The 19887-nt window shown below is 39.9% G+C and overlaps 1 protein-coding gene across 1 annotated transcript in view; it reads right to left on the bottom strand.

Annotated features, from left to right (window-relative positions):
* Positions 1 to 709: 709 nt before the first annotated feature.
* LOC118827632 (calcium-activated potassium channel subunit alpha-1-like) overlaps positions 710 to 19887 on the bottom strand; it is a 34621-nt gene continuing 15443 nt past the window's right edge. The window contains exons 10-20 of the mRNA XM_036599065.1: positions 18506 to 18616; positions 16225 to 16330; positions 14569 to 14651; positions 14411 to 14480; positions 11426 to 11581; positions 11143 to 11252; positions 9889 to 9957; positions 8890 to 8976; positions 8719 to 8804; positions 8092 to 8161; positions 710 to 934 (exon numbers count right to left, since the gene is read on the bottom strand). Coding sequence (XP_036454958.1) covers positions 739 to 934; positions 8092 to 8161; positions 8719 to 8804; positions 8890 to 8976; positions 9889 to 9957; positions 11143 to 11252; positions 11426 to 11581; positions 14411 to 14480; positions 14569 to 14651; positions 16225 to 16330; positions 18506 to 18616 — 1144 coding nt within the window. The 3' untranslated portion in view covers positions 710 to 738. The remainder of the gene's footprint in view (positions 935 to 8091; positions 8162 to 8718; positions 8805 to 8889; positions 8977 to 9888; positions 9958 to 11142; positions 11253 to 11425; positions 11582 to 14410; positions 14481 to 14568; positions 14652 to 16224; positions 16331 to 18505; positions 18617 to 19887) is intronic.

The following is a 19887-nucleotide window of genomic DNA, read 5'->3' as shown; positions in this document are numbered from 1 at the left end:
CAGAGAAACAGATGGACTACAGTCTGTAACTGTAGAACTACAAAGTGCACCTATATAGTAAGTGGAGCTGATAAAATGGACAATGAGTGTAGAAAACATGATCGGTGTGTGTAATATTAATAATAATAACAAAACATTAATTAATATGGAGCTTTTGTTAAAAAAACCCTTTTTTTTTCTGGGGAATGGTTAGTTCTGTATACAGTTTAAAAAATGGTCTTCAAGGGTGGTTTAGTAAAGAAAAGGGTTCTATAAAGAACCATGAGCACTAAAAAAGAACGCTTTGCATGATTAAAGTGTTCTTCAGAATGATGGAGTGTGTTGTGTATGGTTCTATATAGAACCTTGTTGAAACTGGTTCTATATAGCACCAAAAGAGGTTCTGCTTGCCAAGCTTATATACAATAGTAAAACCCTTTTGGTGCTATATAGAACCCTTTTTAAAAAGATTCAATGTAGAACCATCTAAAACACATTTTTTATCTGGTTTTCTATGGTTCTACTATGAAGCTGGGAGTATTTTGTCGGTTCTGTAGGTTAGAACTGTTTTTCTCTGGTTCTACCACAAAGTATGGAGCATTTTGTTGGTTCTGTAGGTTAGAACTGCTTATCTTTGGTTCTACTAAAAGTCAAGAGTATTTTGTCGGTTCTGTAGGTTACAACTGTTTTTTTCTTGTTCTACGAAGTCAGGAGTATTTTGTCGGTTCTGTAGGTCAGAACTGTTTTTGTATTTTGATTTCAGGACAACTTTGTTCTAAAAAGTATGAAAACAAAGTACGAAAGCCTGACCAGGGTGACGTCCTGCAGTGGTACCGGTGTACACCAGTGGAACAATCCAGTCGAGTCCAGCTTCACTTCCTCCCTCTCCATTCGGCCCACACACTGCTGCAGCTGTTTCTCAGTCAGGCCGAGCTCACACAGCTGATCTGAGCGACTACAACACAAATCATTACATACACACATTTCTGTGTATATACTGACAGCACGACGCACAAAAACATCACAATATAACCACTCAAACATGTTATTCATACAACAGCTAGTTCAGACGGCACAGCCTGCTGATCGACTGAGAAGCATTTCATGATACAGTCATTGTATCATAGAAGCAACAGGCCTACATAGTTAATGTAATGTAATATATATGTAATGTATAAGAGTAAGTATATATACACATACACACGCACATACACACACACACACACACACACATATGGAATAGTATATAGAACACTACTACAGGCGTACCTTGGAAGAGTATCTAGAACACTACTACAGGCTACATTGGAAAAAATCTAGAACACTACTAAAGGCCTACATTGGAGCAGTATCTAGAGCACTACTAAAGGCCTACAACGGAGAAGTGTCTAGAACATTACTAAAGGCCTACACCAGAGAAGTGTCTAGAACACTACTATAGGCCTACACTGGAAGAGTATCTAGGACACTACTAAAGGCCTACACTGGAGCAGTTTCTAGAACACTACTAAAGGCCTTCACCGGAGAAGTGTGTAGAACACTACTATAGGGCTACATTGGAAGAGTATCTAGAACTCTACTAAAAGCCTATACTGGAGAAGTGTCTAGAACACTACTATAGGCATACATTGGAAGCGTATCTAAAACACTACTAAAGGCCTACAGTAGAAGAGTATCTAGAACACTTACATAGGCCTACACTGGAACAGTATATATAGAACACTACTATAGGCCTACATTGGAACAGTATCTAGAACACTTCTATAGGCCTACACTGAAACAGTATCTAGGACACTACTGAAGGCCTACATTGGAGCAGTTTCTAGAACACTACTAAAGGCCTACACCGGAGAAGTGTGTAGAACACTACTATAGGCCTACATTGGAACAGTATCTAGAACACTTCTATAGGCCTACACTGAAACAGTATCTAGGACACTACTAAAGGCCTACATTGGAGCAGTTTCTAGAACACTACTAAAGGCCTACACCGGAGAAGTGTGTAGAACACTACTATAGGCCTACATTGGAAGAGTATCTAGAACACTACTAAAAGCCTATACTGGAGAAGTGTCTAGAATACTACTATAGGCCTACATTGGAAGAGTATCTAAAACACTACTAAAGGCCTACACTAGAAGAGTATCTAGAACACTTATATAGGCCTACACTGGAACAGTATATATAGAACACTACTATAGGCCTACATTGGAGCAGTATACAGAACACTACTAAAGGCCTACACCGGATAAGTGTCTATAACATTACTAAAGGCCTAAATTGGAGCAGTATCTAGAACACTACTAAAGGTCTACACTGGAGCAGTATCTAGAACACTACTAAAGGCACACACAGTTTTACCATAATATGGGCCCTTTAATGCTGAGTGGCGTGCTGTGTTAAGCAGTGTTGGAAGCTGCTGAGGGGAAACTGTGTGTTTCATTCTATAAAAACATTTTTTTGTTTTTAAGTATTTATTCAGTCTTGTTAAACTAAATGCCAGCAAATGTGTTATGTTGACATCATTTGAATTAATTAATACATAAAATAACAAATAACACTTTTGGTATGTAACACACACACACACACACACACACACACACACACACACCAGCACTCACACACACATTTTCTCCCAGTTTTGACTGATGTGATGCATTGCAGGTTCAGTTTTAAAATGCTGACATCAGAGACAGTGGAAGAAAGTGAGATAGACAAACCTGATTTATCTCAGTTCTAATCTGCTCTGTAACTCATCTACTGACATCTCTCTCTCTCTCTCTCTCTCTCTCTCTCTCTCTCTCTCTCTCAGCATTAATGCTGGTAGAGTGAGGCTGGCTGGGGAACAGCACTCATTTATCACTGTGTCAATCCAGGCCTCTATTTCACTTCACACACACACACACACACACACACACACACACACACACACACTCCTGGCCCTCTGGTCCACACTGCAGCGCTGATGAATGGCACTGAACTCTCATCAACACACTCCCACACACTCACTCAAGCTTCAGTCCCCCGCCATCACACTGACCAACCAGGCCGCCACTAAAGACACTCTCACTGACCCTCCCACTATTTAGTCTTTTACTTTCTACTATTTAAACATGCTGATCTAGAGTCAGTTCTCACAGTGCCCCAAAGCTATGTCCACAATTATGCCCTATTCACTATATAGAACACTATTAGTATCCTTCTGTAATGTTATAATGGTCAGAAGACATTTGTCCCTACATTACAGCACTATATAGAACACTACTATAGTGAACAGAAAAGGTCCCCTAATCACTGTTCCGTAGATTGGAGCTCTACACAGAACATTACTGAAGGCATACACTGTAACAGTATCTAGAACAATACTATAGGTCTATGTTGGATCAGTATCTAGAACACTACTATAGGCCTACACAGAAACAATATACAGAACACTACTATAGGCCTACCTTGGAGCAGTATCTAGAACACTACTATAGGCCTACATTGGAGCAGCATACAGAACACTACTATAGGCCTACACTGAAACAGTATCTAGAACACTACTATAGGCCTGCATTGGAACAGAATACAGAACACTACTATAGGCCTACACTGGAACAGTATACAGAACACTACTATAGGCCTACAATGGAGCAGTATCTAGAACACTACTATAGGCCTACACTGGAACAGTATACAGAACATTACTATAGGCCTACACTGGATCAGTATACAGAACACTACTATAGGCCTACAATGGAGCAGTATACAGAACACTACTATAGGCCTACAATGGAGCAGTATACAGAACACTACTACAGGCCTACAATGGAGCAGTATACAGAACACTACTATAGGCCTACACTGGAACAGTATCTAGAACACTACTAAAGACCTACATTGGAGCAGTATACAGAACACTACTATAGGCCTACACTGGAACAGTATACAGAACACTACTAAAGACCTACACTGGAACAGAATACAGAACACTACTATAGGCCTACACTGGAACAGTATACAGAACACTACTATAGGCCTACACTGGAACAGTATACAGAACATTACTATAGGCCTACACTGGAACAGTATACAGAACACTACTATAGGCCTACACTGGATCAGTATACAGAACACTACTATAGGCCTACACTGGAACAGTATACAGAACATTACTATAGGCCTACCCTGGAACAGTATACAGAACACTACTATAGGCCTACAATGGAGCAGTATCTAGAACACTACTATAGGCCTACACTGGAACAGTATACAGAACATTACTATAGGCCTACACTGGAACAGTATACAGAACACTACTATAGGCCTACAATGGAGCAGTATACAGAACACTACTATAGGCCTACACTGGAACAGTATCTAGAACACTACTAAAGACCTACATTGGAGCAGTATACAGAACACTACTATAGGCCTACACTGGAACAGTATACAGAACACTACTATAGGCCTACACTGGAACAGTATACAGAACACTACTATAGGCCTACACTGGAACAGTATCTAGAACACTACTAAAGACCTACATTGGAGCAGTATACAGAACACTACTATAGGCCTACACTGGAACAGTATACAGAACACTACTATAGGCCTACACTGGAACAGTATCTAGAACACTACTAAAGACCTACATTGGAGCAGTATACAGAACACTACTATAGGCCTACACTGGAACAGTATACAGAACACTACTATAGGCCTACACTGGAACAGTATCTAGAACACTACTAAAGACCTACATTGGAGCAGTATACAGAACACTACTATAGGCCTACACTGGAATAGTATACAGAACACTACTATAGGCCTACACTGGAACAGTATACAAAACACTACTATAGGCCTACCCTGGAACAGTATACAGAACACTACTATAGGCCTACAATGGAGCAGTATCTAGAACACTACTATAGGCCTACACTGGAACAGTATACAGAACATTACTATAGGCCTACACTGGAACAGTATACAGAACACTACTATAGGCCTACAATGGAGCAGTATACAGAACACTACTATAGGCCTACACTGGAACAGTATCTAGAACACTACTAAAGACCTACATTGGAGCAGTATACAGAACACTACTATAGGCCTACACTGGAACAGTATACAGAACACTACTATAGGCCTACACTGGAACAGTATACAGAACACTACTATAGGCCTACACTGGAACAGTATCTAGAACACTACTAAAGACCTACATTGGAGCAGTATACAGAACACTACTATAGGCCTACACTGGAACAGTATACAGAACACTACTATAGGCCTACACTGGAACAGTATCTAGAACACTACTAAAGACCTACATTGGAGCAGTATACAGAACACTACTATAGGCCTACACTGGAACAGTATACAGAACACTACTATAGGCCTACACTGGAAACAGTATCTAGAACACTACTAAAGACCTACATTGGAGCAGTATACAGAACACTACTATAGGCCTACACTGGAATAGTATACAGAACACTACTATAGGCCTACACTGGAACAGTATACAAAACACTACTATAGGCCTACACTGGAACAGTATCTAGAACACTACTATAGGCCTACATTGGAGCAGTATACAGAACACTACTATAGGCCTACACTGGAACAGTATCTAGAACACTACTAAAGACCTACATTGGAGCAGTATACAGAACACTACTATAGGCCTACACTGGAACAGTATACAGAACACTACTATAGGCCTACACTGGAACAGTATCTAGAACACTACTATAGGCCTACATTGCAGCAGTATACAGAACACTACTATAGGCCTACACTGGAACAGTATCTAGAACACTACTAAATGCCTATATTGGAGCCATATACAGAACACTACTATAGGTTTACACTAGGACAGTATCTAGAAGACTACTATAGGCCTACATTGGAGCAGTATACAGAACACTACTATAGGCCTACATTGGAGCAGTATACAGAACACTACTATAGGCCTACATTGGAGCAGTATACAGAACACTACTATAGGCCTACATTGGAGCAGTATACAGAACACTACTATAGGCCTACACTAGAACAGTATCTAGAACACTACTATAGGCCTACATTGGAGCAGTATACAGAACACTACTATAGGCCTACATTGGAGCAGTATACAGAACACTACTATAGGCCTACATTGGAGCAGTATACAGAACACTACTATAGGCCTACACTGGAACAGTATCTAGAACACCACTAAAGACCTACATTGGAGCAGTATACAGAACACTACTATAGGCCTACACTGGAACAGTATACAGAACATTACTATAGGCCTACACTGGAGCAGTATACAGAATACTACTATAGGCCTACACTAGAACAGTATCTAGAACACTACTAAAGGCCTACATTGGAACAGTATACAGAACACTACTATAGGCCTACACTGGAGCTGTATACAGAACACTACTATAGGCCTACACTGGAACAGTATCTAGAACACTACTATAGGCCTACATTGGAACAGTATACAGAACACTACTATAAGTGTTCACTGGAGCAGTATACAGAACACTACTATAGGTCTACATTGGAACAATGTCTAGAACAGTACTAAATGCCTATAATGGAGAAGTATATAAAACAGTACTATAGGCCTACATTGGAGCAGTATACAGAACACTACTATAGGCCTACACTGGAACAGTATCTAGAACAGTACTAAATGCCTATATTGGAGCAGTATACAGAACACTACTTTAGGTTTACATTGGAACAGTATCTAGAACACTACTATAGGCCTACCCTGGAACAGTATCTAGAACACTACTATAGGCCTACGTTGGAGCAGTATACAGAACACTACTATAGGCCTACATTGGAGCAGTATACACAACACTATTATAGGGCTACACTGGAACAATATACAGAACACTACTATAGGCCTACCCTGGAACAGTATCTAGAACACTACTATAGGCCTACGTTGGAGCAGTATACACAACACTACTATAGGCCTACATTGGAACAGTATACAGAACACTACTATCGGCCTACGTTGGAGCAGTATACAGAACACTACTATAGGCCTACGTTGGAGCAGTATACAGAACACTACTATAGGCCTACCCTGGAACAGTATCTAGAACACTACTATAGGCCTACGTTGGAGCAGTATACACAACACTACTATAGGCCTACATTGGAACAGTATACACAACACTACTATAGGCCTACATTGGAACAGTATACAGAACACTACTATAGGCCTACATTGGAACAGTATACAGAACACTACTATAGGCCTACACTGGATCAATATACAGAACACTACTATAGGCCTACACTGGATCAGTATACAGAACACTACTATAGGCCTACACTGGATCAATATACAGAACACTACTATAGGCCTACACTGGATCAATATACAGAACACTACTATAGGCCTACACTGGATCAGTATACAGAACACTACTATAGGCCTACACTGGATCAATATACAGAACACTACTATAGGCCTACACTGGATCAGTATACAGAACACTACTATAGGCCTACGTTGGAGCAGTATACACAACACTATTATAGGGCTACACTGGAACAATATACAGAACACTTCTATAGGCCTACCCTGGAACAGTATCTAGAACACTACTATAGGCCTACATTGGAACAGTATCTAGAACACTACTATAGGCCTACGTTGGAGCAGTATACACAACACTATTATAGGGCTACACTGGAACAATATACAGAACACTACTATAGGCCTACCCTGGAACAGTATCTAGAACACTACTAAAGGCCTACATTGGAACAGTATCTAGAACACTACTATAGGCCTACATTGGAGCAGTATACAGAACACTACTATAGGGCTACACTGGAACAGTATCTAGAACACTACTATAGGCCTACCCTGGAGCAGTATACAGAACACTACTATAGGCCTACGTTGGAGCAGTATACAGAACACTACTATAGGCCTACCCTGGAGCAGTATACAGAACACTACTATAGGCCTACGTTGGAGCAGTATACAGAACACTACTATAGGTCATTTCTGTTCCCTGATAATAATGTTCTACATAGTGTTCTCAGTTTTTTTAATTCAGGAATTCGTGATAAGTGGCCACTTCCAATGTGTCTCACCTGCAGGACAGCACTCCGAGAGAAGGCCTTCGGCAGCCCAGATTGACAGTGGAGAAGTTTCTGGAGGGCACTAAAACACACATTCATGACTGCATCACACTGTGTTCTGCTTTACTACTCTTCAATAACAACTATTAGCACTGCAGAATTAAAGTTGGCCGCAGATTAAAGGAATAGTTTAGCTAGCATTGCTAATAATGCCAATGAAAGCAAATAATCCCAGATTAACATTGTTCAGAAAGGCTCCATGCTGACTGGTGGCTACTGCTTTACTTTCATTCATTTATTTGAATTCTTCCTTTACGTTTGGCCCAGGACAATGCAGAATCTAGGTGTGGAAAATTGCATCACAACTTCTTTTGTGTGCACGTCTGGGTGTGTTTTGTTTTTAAGGGTAATGGCTGGGGTTCAGTAGCTCAAACGTACTGAAGCACTTTGAGGTCTGGTATTATACAATAGTCCGGTGTCGCCATCTAGTGTTAGCCGAAGCTACTGCAGTTTCTGACACTGTGTGACAAACTGTTGTCTTTAAAGTGAACAAATAAGATGTTAACATAGCTAAAAACAGTAGCAGCCTGAGTTTTGTCTGTAACATTAAGCATTTTGAATGGACAGGTGCTGGTTTACCATCTTTACAGTTGTTGCATGTACAGGGCCTCATCTTGGTCGGGTCTTTGATGTCAGAATGACACCTGAGGCAGTAGAGGCTGGCCCTAAAATACACACCAGCACAAACAGCAAATAAAGTACTTATTTACATATAGCAATATTTATTATAAGCCTCTGGAGTGGCTGTACCTTTTTGCATGAGCTGCATTGCTGGCAATGAAAAATCCCAGAGTTCGGTTCTTGATCTTTATACTGCTGGGAGGATTCACCAGAACACTAGAACAGAACCAAATAACCTCATTACTGACACTAATAAAAGCAGTGATCAAACGAGAAACAGCTAATAAAATAGAGGCAGTCGGATTCATACTTAGTGTAGTTACGTTATAACTGATGTTTCAGGGGAGGAACATGCCTGAAACCCCTCCTTCTTCCAATCTAACGCCCATATAAATTCACATCCTCACCTTCCGTTCCCGTGACGATGGGTTCGCAATCCCCACCGTCACCCCATCTTCTCCCTGTTCCTCAGTCCTACATCAGTCCTACTACAGCTATGAGGGGGTCCAGCCTTCTAACTACAGGCAGAAGCTGCCCAGAACTCCAGCCAAGTTCTCAGAGTTCTCCCCCTCCCTCAATCAGTCTTCCCTCATACTACCACCGCCATGTTGAAGGCATGGTCCAAACTCACAAACAAGTACTGGGTGTTTGGGCTTTGGTGGGGGGTTGGTGGGGTTGTGTTTTGTATGTTTGCTACTGTACTGTTTCGTTAAGTGATTTAAAATAAATAAAATATAAATAAAACACATCACTCTACAACTGAGCCACTTGCCTCATCACCAGTTCTTATTGCAGCTGGAAGTAAAATGATCGTTAAATCACGGTATGGAAATGTAAAACTGTACGGCAGATATGTTTGTTTTTGAAAGATGGTATATAATTAGATCCCTGTAGACTCAAGACATTTTATCACATGAAATATGGGAAATCCAATCGAATCTCAGAAATAGAAATCATATAAAACCTGTAAAGTGCATCGTTACACTCCTAAAAGCAAGTTGTGAGTCAGATATGGAGAGTCTGCAGTCTTGGCAGTGAGCTGGTTAGAACCACAGCGATGTGTCAGTGTTTATGTCCTTAAAGATGGGAGCTGACTCTAGTTTCTGTGGTCAGAGTGAACAAACGTACCTCAGATCATCGTCTCCATTCTGATACTCGATTCCAATCAAAAGCAGCTTCAGCTTCAGAAAACAAAGCCTGACAGAGAGAAAAGAATTAGAGAACAGGCAGATGGAACAGCTGGAAGGATGGTGAGTAGATGGGTGGATGGATAAATGTGTGGGTCAATGGATCATTGGATGATAGAAGGGATGCATGGATAAATGAATAAAGGGATGCATGCATGGATGGATGGATGGACAGATGGAAGGATGAGTGAATGGATGGATGGACAGATGGAAGGATGAGTGAATGGATGGATGGAAGGACGGACAAAAAATGGATAGATGTATGATTGCATAAAGAAATGGATGGATGAATGAAGGGATGCATGGATGGATGTCTAGATGGATGGATGGATGAATGGATAGATAGAACACTAATAGCTAATACACGGATGGGTAGATCGAAGAATGAGTGAATGGATGTATGGATGAATAGAAGCATACATAAACAAATGGATGGATGGCTGCATGGATGAATGAATGCATGTAAAAATGGACGCATAAAGCAACGCATAGAAGAATGAGTGGACGGAAGAACTGAACAGACGGACAGTTGGATAAATGGATGGATGGATGGATGATGGCTGAATAGTTGAATGGACAGAAGTATGCATAAATGAATGAATGGATGGATGGATGACAGAAGAACAGATGAATGGATAGAAGCATGCATAATGGATGGATGGACAGATGAATGGATAGAAGAATGCACAAATGAATGGATGGATGGATGGATGGATGAATGGATGGATGGATGTATGGATAGAAGTATGCATAAATGAATGAATGGATGGATGGATGACAGAAGAACAGATGAATGGATAGAAGCATGCATAATGGATGGATGGACAGATGAATGGAGAGAAGAATGCATAAATGAATGAATGGATGGATGGATGGATGAATGGATAGAAGTATGCATAAATGAATGAATGGATGGATGGATGTATGGATAGAAGTATGCATACATGAATGAATGGATGGATGGATGACAAGAACAGATGAATGGATAGAAGCATGCATAATGGATGGATGGACAGATGAATGGATAGAAGAATGCATAAATAAATGAATGGATGGATGGATGGATGTATGGATAGAAGAATGCATAAATGAATGGATGGATGGATGGATGTATGGATAGAAGAATGCATAAATGAATGGATGGATGGATGGATGACAGAAGAACAGATTTCTGGATTATCTCAGTTAAACTCACTTGCTGGCCTGAGCGAAGGACAAACCGCTGAAGGAGCTGGAGAGGTACTCAGTGTACATCTCATTAAATATACCTTCTCTGTAGAGATTCTGCCAACGATTTCCCTCATTCTATGAGAGAGAGAGAGAGAGAGAGAGAAAGAGGGAGAGAGGGAGAGAGACAGAAAAAATTAAAGAGGATTTAAACAACAGTGATGATCTTTCTAGTCCTTCTCAGACTCCTTCATGCTGGTGTTACACTGAAACTTCAGCCCCATTAATTGATGCTCCTGCTGTTTCGGTACCTCCACTTCGCTCTGCATGGTGAACAGGTTGGCCAGCAGAGTGGACAGGCCTGGAACCTGACAGCTCTGAGCCATGAAGCCCAGTTTGAGCTCGGCCAGGCAGATCACCGCGTCCCCCCGGCTCCAGTCCCAGTTCGGCACATTCTGCAGGTACGCCTGGACACCAGAGGGCCGAGAGACAGAGAGAGACAGAGAGAGAGAGACAGAGAAAGAGCTGCATGAACTACATAACACAAGGCAAGGGTGTCAAACTGGGTTCCCTCCAGGCCGCAGCTCTGCAGAGAGTAGCGTTATCCCTCTTCCAGCACAGAGCGGCTAATTAGCTGATTTTAATCAGGTGAGTTAAATAAGGCAAAACACTAAATGTCCATTTACAGTAAAATTAAAAACAGATACACATAGAATAACATTTGCACTACACTCTAAAAAGAGATGGTCTTTAAGGGTTCTTTAGTAAAGGCAATGTTTTTATCTAGAACCATATGCACGCTTAAATGGTTCTGTGTATGGTGAAGTGGTTTTTCAGATTGATGCAGAATATGCAGTATATGGTTCTATATAGATCTTTGAAAATGACTCTATGTAGCACCAAAATGGGTTCTGCTATAGTCCCGATGTCAAGCTTGTATACATTAGAAGAATGCTTTTTCGTGCTCTGTAGAACCATTTTTAAAAAAGGTTCTATATGGAACCACAGACAACACATCAACCTGAAGAACCATTTCACCTATGTAGAACCTTTTTGCCTTTTCAAAACAGTGCTATATTACAGAAGTCCGGAGAGGCCATGAGGTAGTTAAAACTTTCTAGATTGTTATTTTGAGATAACGAGTTAAGTATCTTGTTATCTCAAGGTAACAATAGTTGTTATCTTAAGATAACGAGTTAATTATCTTGTGATCTCAAGATAAAGTTAGTTATTTATCTTGTTATTTCAAGATAGCAAAAATGTTATCTTGAAATAATGAGTTACTTTTGTTATTTCAAGATAACAAAATTGTTATCTTGAAATAACGAGTTCCTTATCTTATTATCTCAAGATAACAATCCAGAAAATTATAGCAGCAGCTCATGGCCTCTCCAGACTTCGGTACAATACAGAACCATATAAAACACATTCTCCATCAATCTGAAGAATCATTTCACCATGTAAAGAACCATTTTAGCATGAAATGGTTATATATATATATATATATATATATATATATATATATATATATATATATATAACTCATGGTTCTAAATAGAACCATTCCTTTTACAACCCCATTTCCAAAAAGCTGTGCTGAATGTAAATAAAAATAGGATGAAATGATGTGCAAATCATGTAAACCATGTTTTTAAAGGAAAATACTACAAAGACAACATATCAAATGTTAAAACTGAGACATTTTATTGTTTTTTGAAAAATATATGCCCACTTTGAATTTAATGCCAACAACATGTTCCAAAAAAGTTGGGACGGGGGCCTGTTTACCACTGTGTTTCATCACCTTTTCTTTTAACAACACTCTGTAAGCGTTTGGGAACTGAGGAGACACTGCTGTAGTTTTGAAAGTGAAATGTTTTCCTGTTCTTGTTTGATACAGGATTTCAGCCAAATGTTTTAGTGGGTGACAGGTCTGGACTGCAAGCAGGTCAGTTTAGCACCTGGACTCTTTTAATATGGAGCAATGCTGTTGTAATACATGCAGAATGCGGTTTGGCATCATGTTGCTGAAATAATCAAGGCTTTCCCTGAAAAAGACGTCGTCTGGATGGCAGCATATGTTGCCAAAACATGTATATATCGTTCAGCATTAATGGTGCCTTCACAGATGTGCACGTCACCCATGCCATGTGCACTAATGCCCCCCTATACCATCATGAATACTGGCTTTTGAATTGTGCACTGATAACAAGCTGAGTGGTCTTTAGCCCGGAGGTCACAGTGTCCATGATTTCCAAAAAAAATTTCAAATGTTGATTCGTTGGACCACAGAACACTTTTCCACTTCGCCTCAGTCCATTTTAAATGAGCTCGGGCCCAGAAAAGGTGGCAGCATTTCTGGATCCTGTTTATAAATGGTTTGTTCTTTGTGTTTTAGAGTTTTAACTTGCATTTGTGGATGCAGTGATGAACTGGGTTCACAGACAGTGGTTTCCAGAAGTGTTTCTGAGCCCATGCAGTGATTTCCTCTACAGAATCACGTCTGTTTTTAATGCAGTGCCTCCTGAGGGCCCAAAGATCACGGCCAGCAAATACTGGTTTTTGGCCTTGTCCTTTACATACAGAGATTTGTCCAGATTCTCTGAATCTTTTAATGATATTTTGTACCGTAAATGATGAAAAACAAAAGTTTTTTCCTGTTTTATGTTAAGAAACGTTATTCTTGAATTGTTGCACTATTTGCCTGTGCAGTCTTTCACAGAGTGGTGAACCCCTTCTCATCTTTACTTCTGAAACACTCCGCCTCTCTGAGATGCTCTTTTATGCCTAATCATGTTACTGACCTGTTGCCAATTAACCCCCAGGTGTTTTTTTTAGCATTACACAACTTTACAAGCCTTTTGTTACCAGCCTTTTTTGGAACATGTTGATGGCATCAAATTCAAAATGGCTATAGAGTTTTCAAAAAACAATGAAATTTCTCAGTTTCAACATCTGATATGTTGTCTTTATCCAATTTGAATCAAAAATAGGGTCTAAATGATTTTCACATTATTGCATTTTGTTTTCATTTACATTTTGCCCAGAATTCCAACTTTTTTTTTATTTGGGGTTGTACTAAAGAACCCTTGAAGAACCATCATTTTAAGAGTGTGTTATCTTCCTGCTTTTTTTTGGATCTGAAGAATTCCAGATTTCAGGCCCAGGTCTTAATACATCCTAAGGCTTATTATTATTAACTGAGTGAGCAACGGACGCCTGGAGCTACTGCTGACTCCTGGCTATTGAAGGGGTTAAAGCTGTAGTGTAATATCATGGGCTAGATCTGAGCTCACCTTGCTGCTGTGTTTGAACATCTGCACGATCACTCTGGTGTCGGGACAGTAGCGCTTTATGGAAATGACTCTGCAAATCAAGACATGAACAAACTGTCAGAAACCACGACTCCGACTCCACCTGGAGGAACAGTAAGACACGTTTATATAGGATTTACCGCATGAGATTGGCTACATCTTCATTGTTCTGATCATCAGCGAAGCGATCACAGAGAATCAAGCAGGCACTGGCCTCACTCATCTGAACACACACACACACACACACACACACACACACACACACACACACAGAGAGAGAGAGAGAGAGAGAGAGAGAGAGAGAGAGAGTATTAAATCAAATCAAATAGGCTTCACTCATATAACAGACTTATCTTGCCAAAAGACACACTCTTAAACAAGATGGTTCTTCAAGGGTTGTTTAGTAAAGAAAATGGTTCTATGTAGAACCATGAACACTCAAAGAACCATTTGCATGCTTAAATGGTTCTTAGCATGGTGAAATGGTTCTTCAGATTGATGGAGAACTTGTTGTGTATGTTTCTACATAGCACCTTTTTGAAAACAGTTCTACACTGTAGTTCTATCTGTAGCTCTACACTCTTCTACTGTAACAAGCATGACATCATAAACACAGCAGAACCCTCTGTGGTCCTATACAGAACCATATAAAACACGTTTTCCGTCAGTCTGAATCGTTGCATGGGAAGATGGCTCTTCAGATTGATGGAGATTGTGCTGTATATGGTTCTGTATAGCACCAAAAAGGGTTCTTCTACTGTTACGATGTCAAGCTTGTAACAAAAGCAGAACCCTTCTTGGTGTTATTTAGAATTTTAAAAAGATTCTATATAGAACCGTACACAGCACATTCTCCATCAATCTGAAGAACCATTTTACCATTCAAAGAACCATTTAAACATGCAAATGGTTCTTTGAGTGTTCATGGTTCGATACAGAGACACTGTCTTTATTAAAGAACCTTGAAAGAACCATCTATTTGTATAGATATAAAAATTTTAACTATAAAATATAAACATATATAAAACTGCTGCCAAGCTACGCAACAGGTAGTCGCTGTCAGGACTAAACCTTAAACTTCATTTTTATTTCTTTTTAATTTTATTTTTTTAACACAATATAAAAGTCACTGGCTGCCTCATTTCATGATGAATGCATCTGAAATTTCTTGGGAAAAAAAAATCTCCATTAAAGGGAAATTCCACTGATTTTTCAAAATTTCTGCTTAATCAAATGGTACCATGTAAACAGAGTCTTTCTGAGTCAAAGTTTACTTTGCAGCACATCTGTGTTTCAGTACTGACGATTCTTAATGTTCCACACTGATTTTCAGACTTTGGGACACATTTACTACAAAACAGTGGGATCTAACTGCTCACCATGTGGCCATGAGGGACAGGGATGCAGCCTCACTTCCTGCTCTAAAACATAGGGGCGTGGCTAAAATAAGGCTCCACCCACAGACTAAAACTAGTGGCATGAAAACGTAGGGCAGCATTTTTTGAATAACCTTTTTTAATTTAAGCTATAAGTGATATAAATGATAAAATGTTTCAACTTCACTTTAAAATAAGTCAAAAACATCTTAATATAAAGTATCATATAAATGATGATTGTGTATATATTTAGTTTATTTCTATCTCTATTAATCCTTTGGGTTTAAATACATCAGAACATAATCCTCTGAGAAAATCTAAGCTCTGAATACTTCGTTGTTTTTTAAATGGTTTATTTTTTACTGTAGGAGTGCAGTTTGAACTAATTCAGTAGAATAGGCCATGTAAGCGTGTGTGTACCATCACTCTCTCCTGGTCGTGTCTCTCCAGTACAGAACCCTCGTAGAACGAGGCCTGCACGAAGTGCAGATTGAAGAAAGCCACCAGCTCCTGATCCGGATGAAAACTACACATCACACAATCCATAATCAGCATTCAGAGAAATCGTGACAAGCCAGGTCCAAAAATATGATCACAAATGTAAGATATTATAGTAAAATTAGTATAATTAAGCAATAGAACACGAGAGGGAGTGTGTTATCACGAAATAACGTCACGGCTGTGATTGTTATTGGCGATAACACACTCCTCGAGTGTTCTATTGCTTTTATACAACAGTTAAATAAATACAGTAATAAATTAATAAACTGGGCCGTGAACGCGGCGTTTAATATGTTTTAATGTTCGCAGTTCCTTCACTAAATTATGGTTCCTTAACAAGCAGCTCGTTGCTACGTCAGAGTAACGAGCTCCGCCCACTCGCTGCACAGCCGGCAGTTCGTTCTCCAGCTCCTTACACTAAATTCCCAAACTGTCATCACCACTGAGCAGCTTTTCAGTCGGCAGCTGTGACAGAAGAACAGCTGAACAACCTGAATCAGCCAGAAATGAACCCAACACCATTCGCCAAACGTGTAGTCTGATCTTCAGAGTCTGACCAAATCAGACTGAGCCATAAAACTGCCGCAATATCAAGTTTAGCTCAGTTTTGTCAGTTTTTGCCAGATCAGTATTAATGTTGTTTTGTTCCAGCCAGTCTGTAAAGCTTCTTACAGCCCATTTAGTTTGGCGAATGGTGTTGGGTTCATTTCTGGCTGATTCCAGGTTGTTCAGCTGTTCTTCTGTCACAGCTGCCGACTGAAAAGCTGCTCAGTGGTGATGACAGTTTGGGAATTTAGTGTCGTCTCATCTTCAGAGTCTGACCAAATCGGCTGTCGGTCAAATGTGATCTTAAAAGTGTCCATTTTCTGTTTGTGGCAAAGTGAGAAGTAAAAACGTTTAAATGTCTTGAGCGTCTCCTACAGCTGTCAAAGTCGTTGCTTAGCAACGGCGTCTCAGCGGAGTGATACAGTGTTGTGAAAAACCCGTGATGTTATGGTGAAATATCAGCACAGTTAGAACGCTTCTCAACATGGCTGGAACTAACTGTTGTATAATATTAAATCTTCCATTGTGATATTATTACCATAATCATGTTTAAATGGCTCTACAGACAGTAAAAAGTCAGGTAAGGTTTAAAGGTTAAATCAACCTTCTGCACAGCTTTTTAAAATGATCTCAACTTAGTTTAGAAGGTCTGGGGTTTTAGGGGTTTAAGGGGTTAAACTGGAAACGCAGTGTTATTAAGCAAACCTACTGTAAACGTTCAATCATAGACAATAATTTCTTTTTGTCTTCCTGTAGTTATAAAAGAACAGAAAACCCACTGACTCTACACTTATAATAGAGTCCAGTGGGCAGATGCTGTGGTAACTGACTGAATGCTACGGATGAAACAGATGGAGATTAGAATGGATGTCTGGAGAGGCTAAGAGCTGTGGCTATAACTTTCTGGGTTGTTATCTTGAGATCACGACTTAATTGTGTTGTGATCTCAAGATAACAACCTTTGTTATCTTCAGACCACAAGACAATTGTGATCTCAAGATAACAACTTCACTATCTTGAGATCACAAGACAGTTGTTATTGAGATCACAAGATAGTTGTTATCTCAAGATAACAAGTATATATTGAGATCACAAGACAGTTAAGTCGTTATCTTAAGATCACAACTTGGTTATCTTGTGACCTCAGGATAACAACTTTTTTTGTCTTGATATCACAAGATAATTAAATCACGATCGCAAGACAACAAGTTTATCTCGAGATCACAAGAGTTATCTTGAGATCACAAGACAGTAAAGTTGTCATCTTGAGATCATGACTTAGTTATCTTGTGACCTCAGGATAACAACTTTTGTTATCTTGATATCACAAGATAATTAAGTCATGATCCCAAGACAACAAGTTTATCTTGAGATCACAAGAGTTATCTTGAGATCACAAGACAGTAAAGTTGTCATCTTGAGATCATGACTTAGTTATCTTGTGACCTCAGGATAACAACTTGTTTATCTTGATGTCACAAGATAATTAAGTCATGATCTCAAGAAAACAACTTTGTCATCTTGAGATCACAAGATAGTTAAGTTGTGATCTCAATATAACAATCCAGAAAGATGTAACTACCTCATGGCCTCTCCAGACTTCCGTAGATTAGGGTGAAAAATGCTGGTGTATTGCTTTAAAGCTGTGACTCACTTTCCCAGGAAGAGCACCTTGATGTGAACGTCCCCTCTGTCCTTGTGCAGGAACTCCTTCATAAACGCAGAGGCGCTGGCCAGAGTGATGTGGCCACACACCACCACATGACTGACCACATCAGTGTCAGTTTTTGGGGAAGAAAAGAGACAGACAGAGATTAGAAGAGCAACTTTAACAACCTTTACTGAGCAGATTCTCTCCAGGAGATATTGCTTCTCTCACAGTCGTGTTCATGAGTATCGATAATAATAATAATAACAATAATAATAATAATAATAATAGCCGTATTGATAGTGGAATACTTTTCAGGACACAAACCTCCTTGTTTCTACACTCATTGTCCATTTTATCACCTCCACTGACCATATAGTTTTACTTTGTAGTTCTACAGTTACAGACTGTAGTCCACCTGTTTCTCTGCATACTTTGTTACCCTGTTCTTCAGTGGTCAGGACCCCCATGGTGGATCATTCTCAGCATTGCAGTAACGCTGACGTGGTGGTGGTGTGTTAGTGTGTGTTGTGCTGGTACGAGTGGATCAGACACAGCAGTGCTGCTGGAGTTTTTAAACACTGTGTCCACTCACTGTCCACTCTATTAGACACTCCTACCTTGTCGGTCCACCTTGTAGATGTAAAGTCAGAGACGATAGCTCATCTGCTGCTGCACAGTTTGTGTTGGTCATCCTCTAGTCCTTCATCAGTGGTCACAGGACGCTGCCCACAGGACGCTGCCCACAGGACGCTGCCCACAGGACGCTGTTGGCTGGATATTTTTGGTTGGTGGACTATTCTCAGTCCAGCAGTGACACTGAGGTGTTTAAAAACTCCAGCAGCACTGCTGTGTCTGATCCACTCAGACCGGCGCAACACACACTAACACACCACCACCACGTCAGCGTTACTGCAGTGCTGAGAATTACCCACCACCCAAATAGTACCTGCTCTGTGAGGGTCCATGGGGGTCCTGACCACTGAAGAACAGGGTAAAAGGGGGCTAACAAAGTATCAGAGAAACAGATGGACTACAGTCTGTAACTGTAGAACTACAAAGTGCACCTATATAGTAAGTGGAGCTGATAAAATGGACAATGAGCGTAGAAACAAGGAGGTGGTCATAATGTTATGCCTGATTGGTGTGTATGTAATGATAATATGCCCCATATTTTTATATATGTCAGTATTTATATGCAATAATAATATGTCCCAAATATAAACACTGTCAAGTATCACCAAAATGATAACTTTACAGAAGAAGGCAAAAACATTCTTAACTTTTAATGTAACGTAACGAAAATTAATTTTTAATTTTAAAGCATTTATATTGGTCCTTTCATCGTGACGTTCTACAGAATATTAAGAACAGCTACTGTTTAAATG

Source organism: Colossoma macropomum, unplaced genomic scaffold (genome assembly GCF_904425465.1).
Source record: "Colossoma macropomum unplaced genomic scaffold, Colossoma_macropomum, whole genome shotgun sequence".
Classification (NCBI taxonomy): Eukaryota; Metazoa; Chordata; class Actinopteri; order Characiformes; family Serrasalmidae; genus Colossoma; species Colossoma macropomum.
This window is presented reverse-complemented; position numbering and strand designations above follow the sequence as displayed.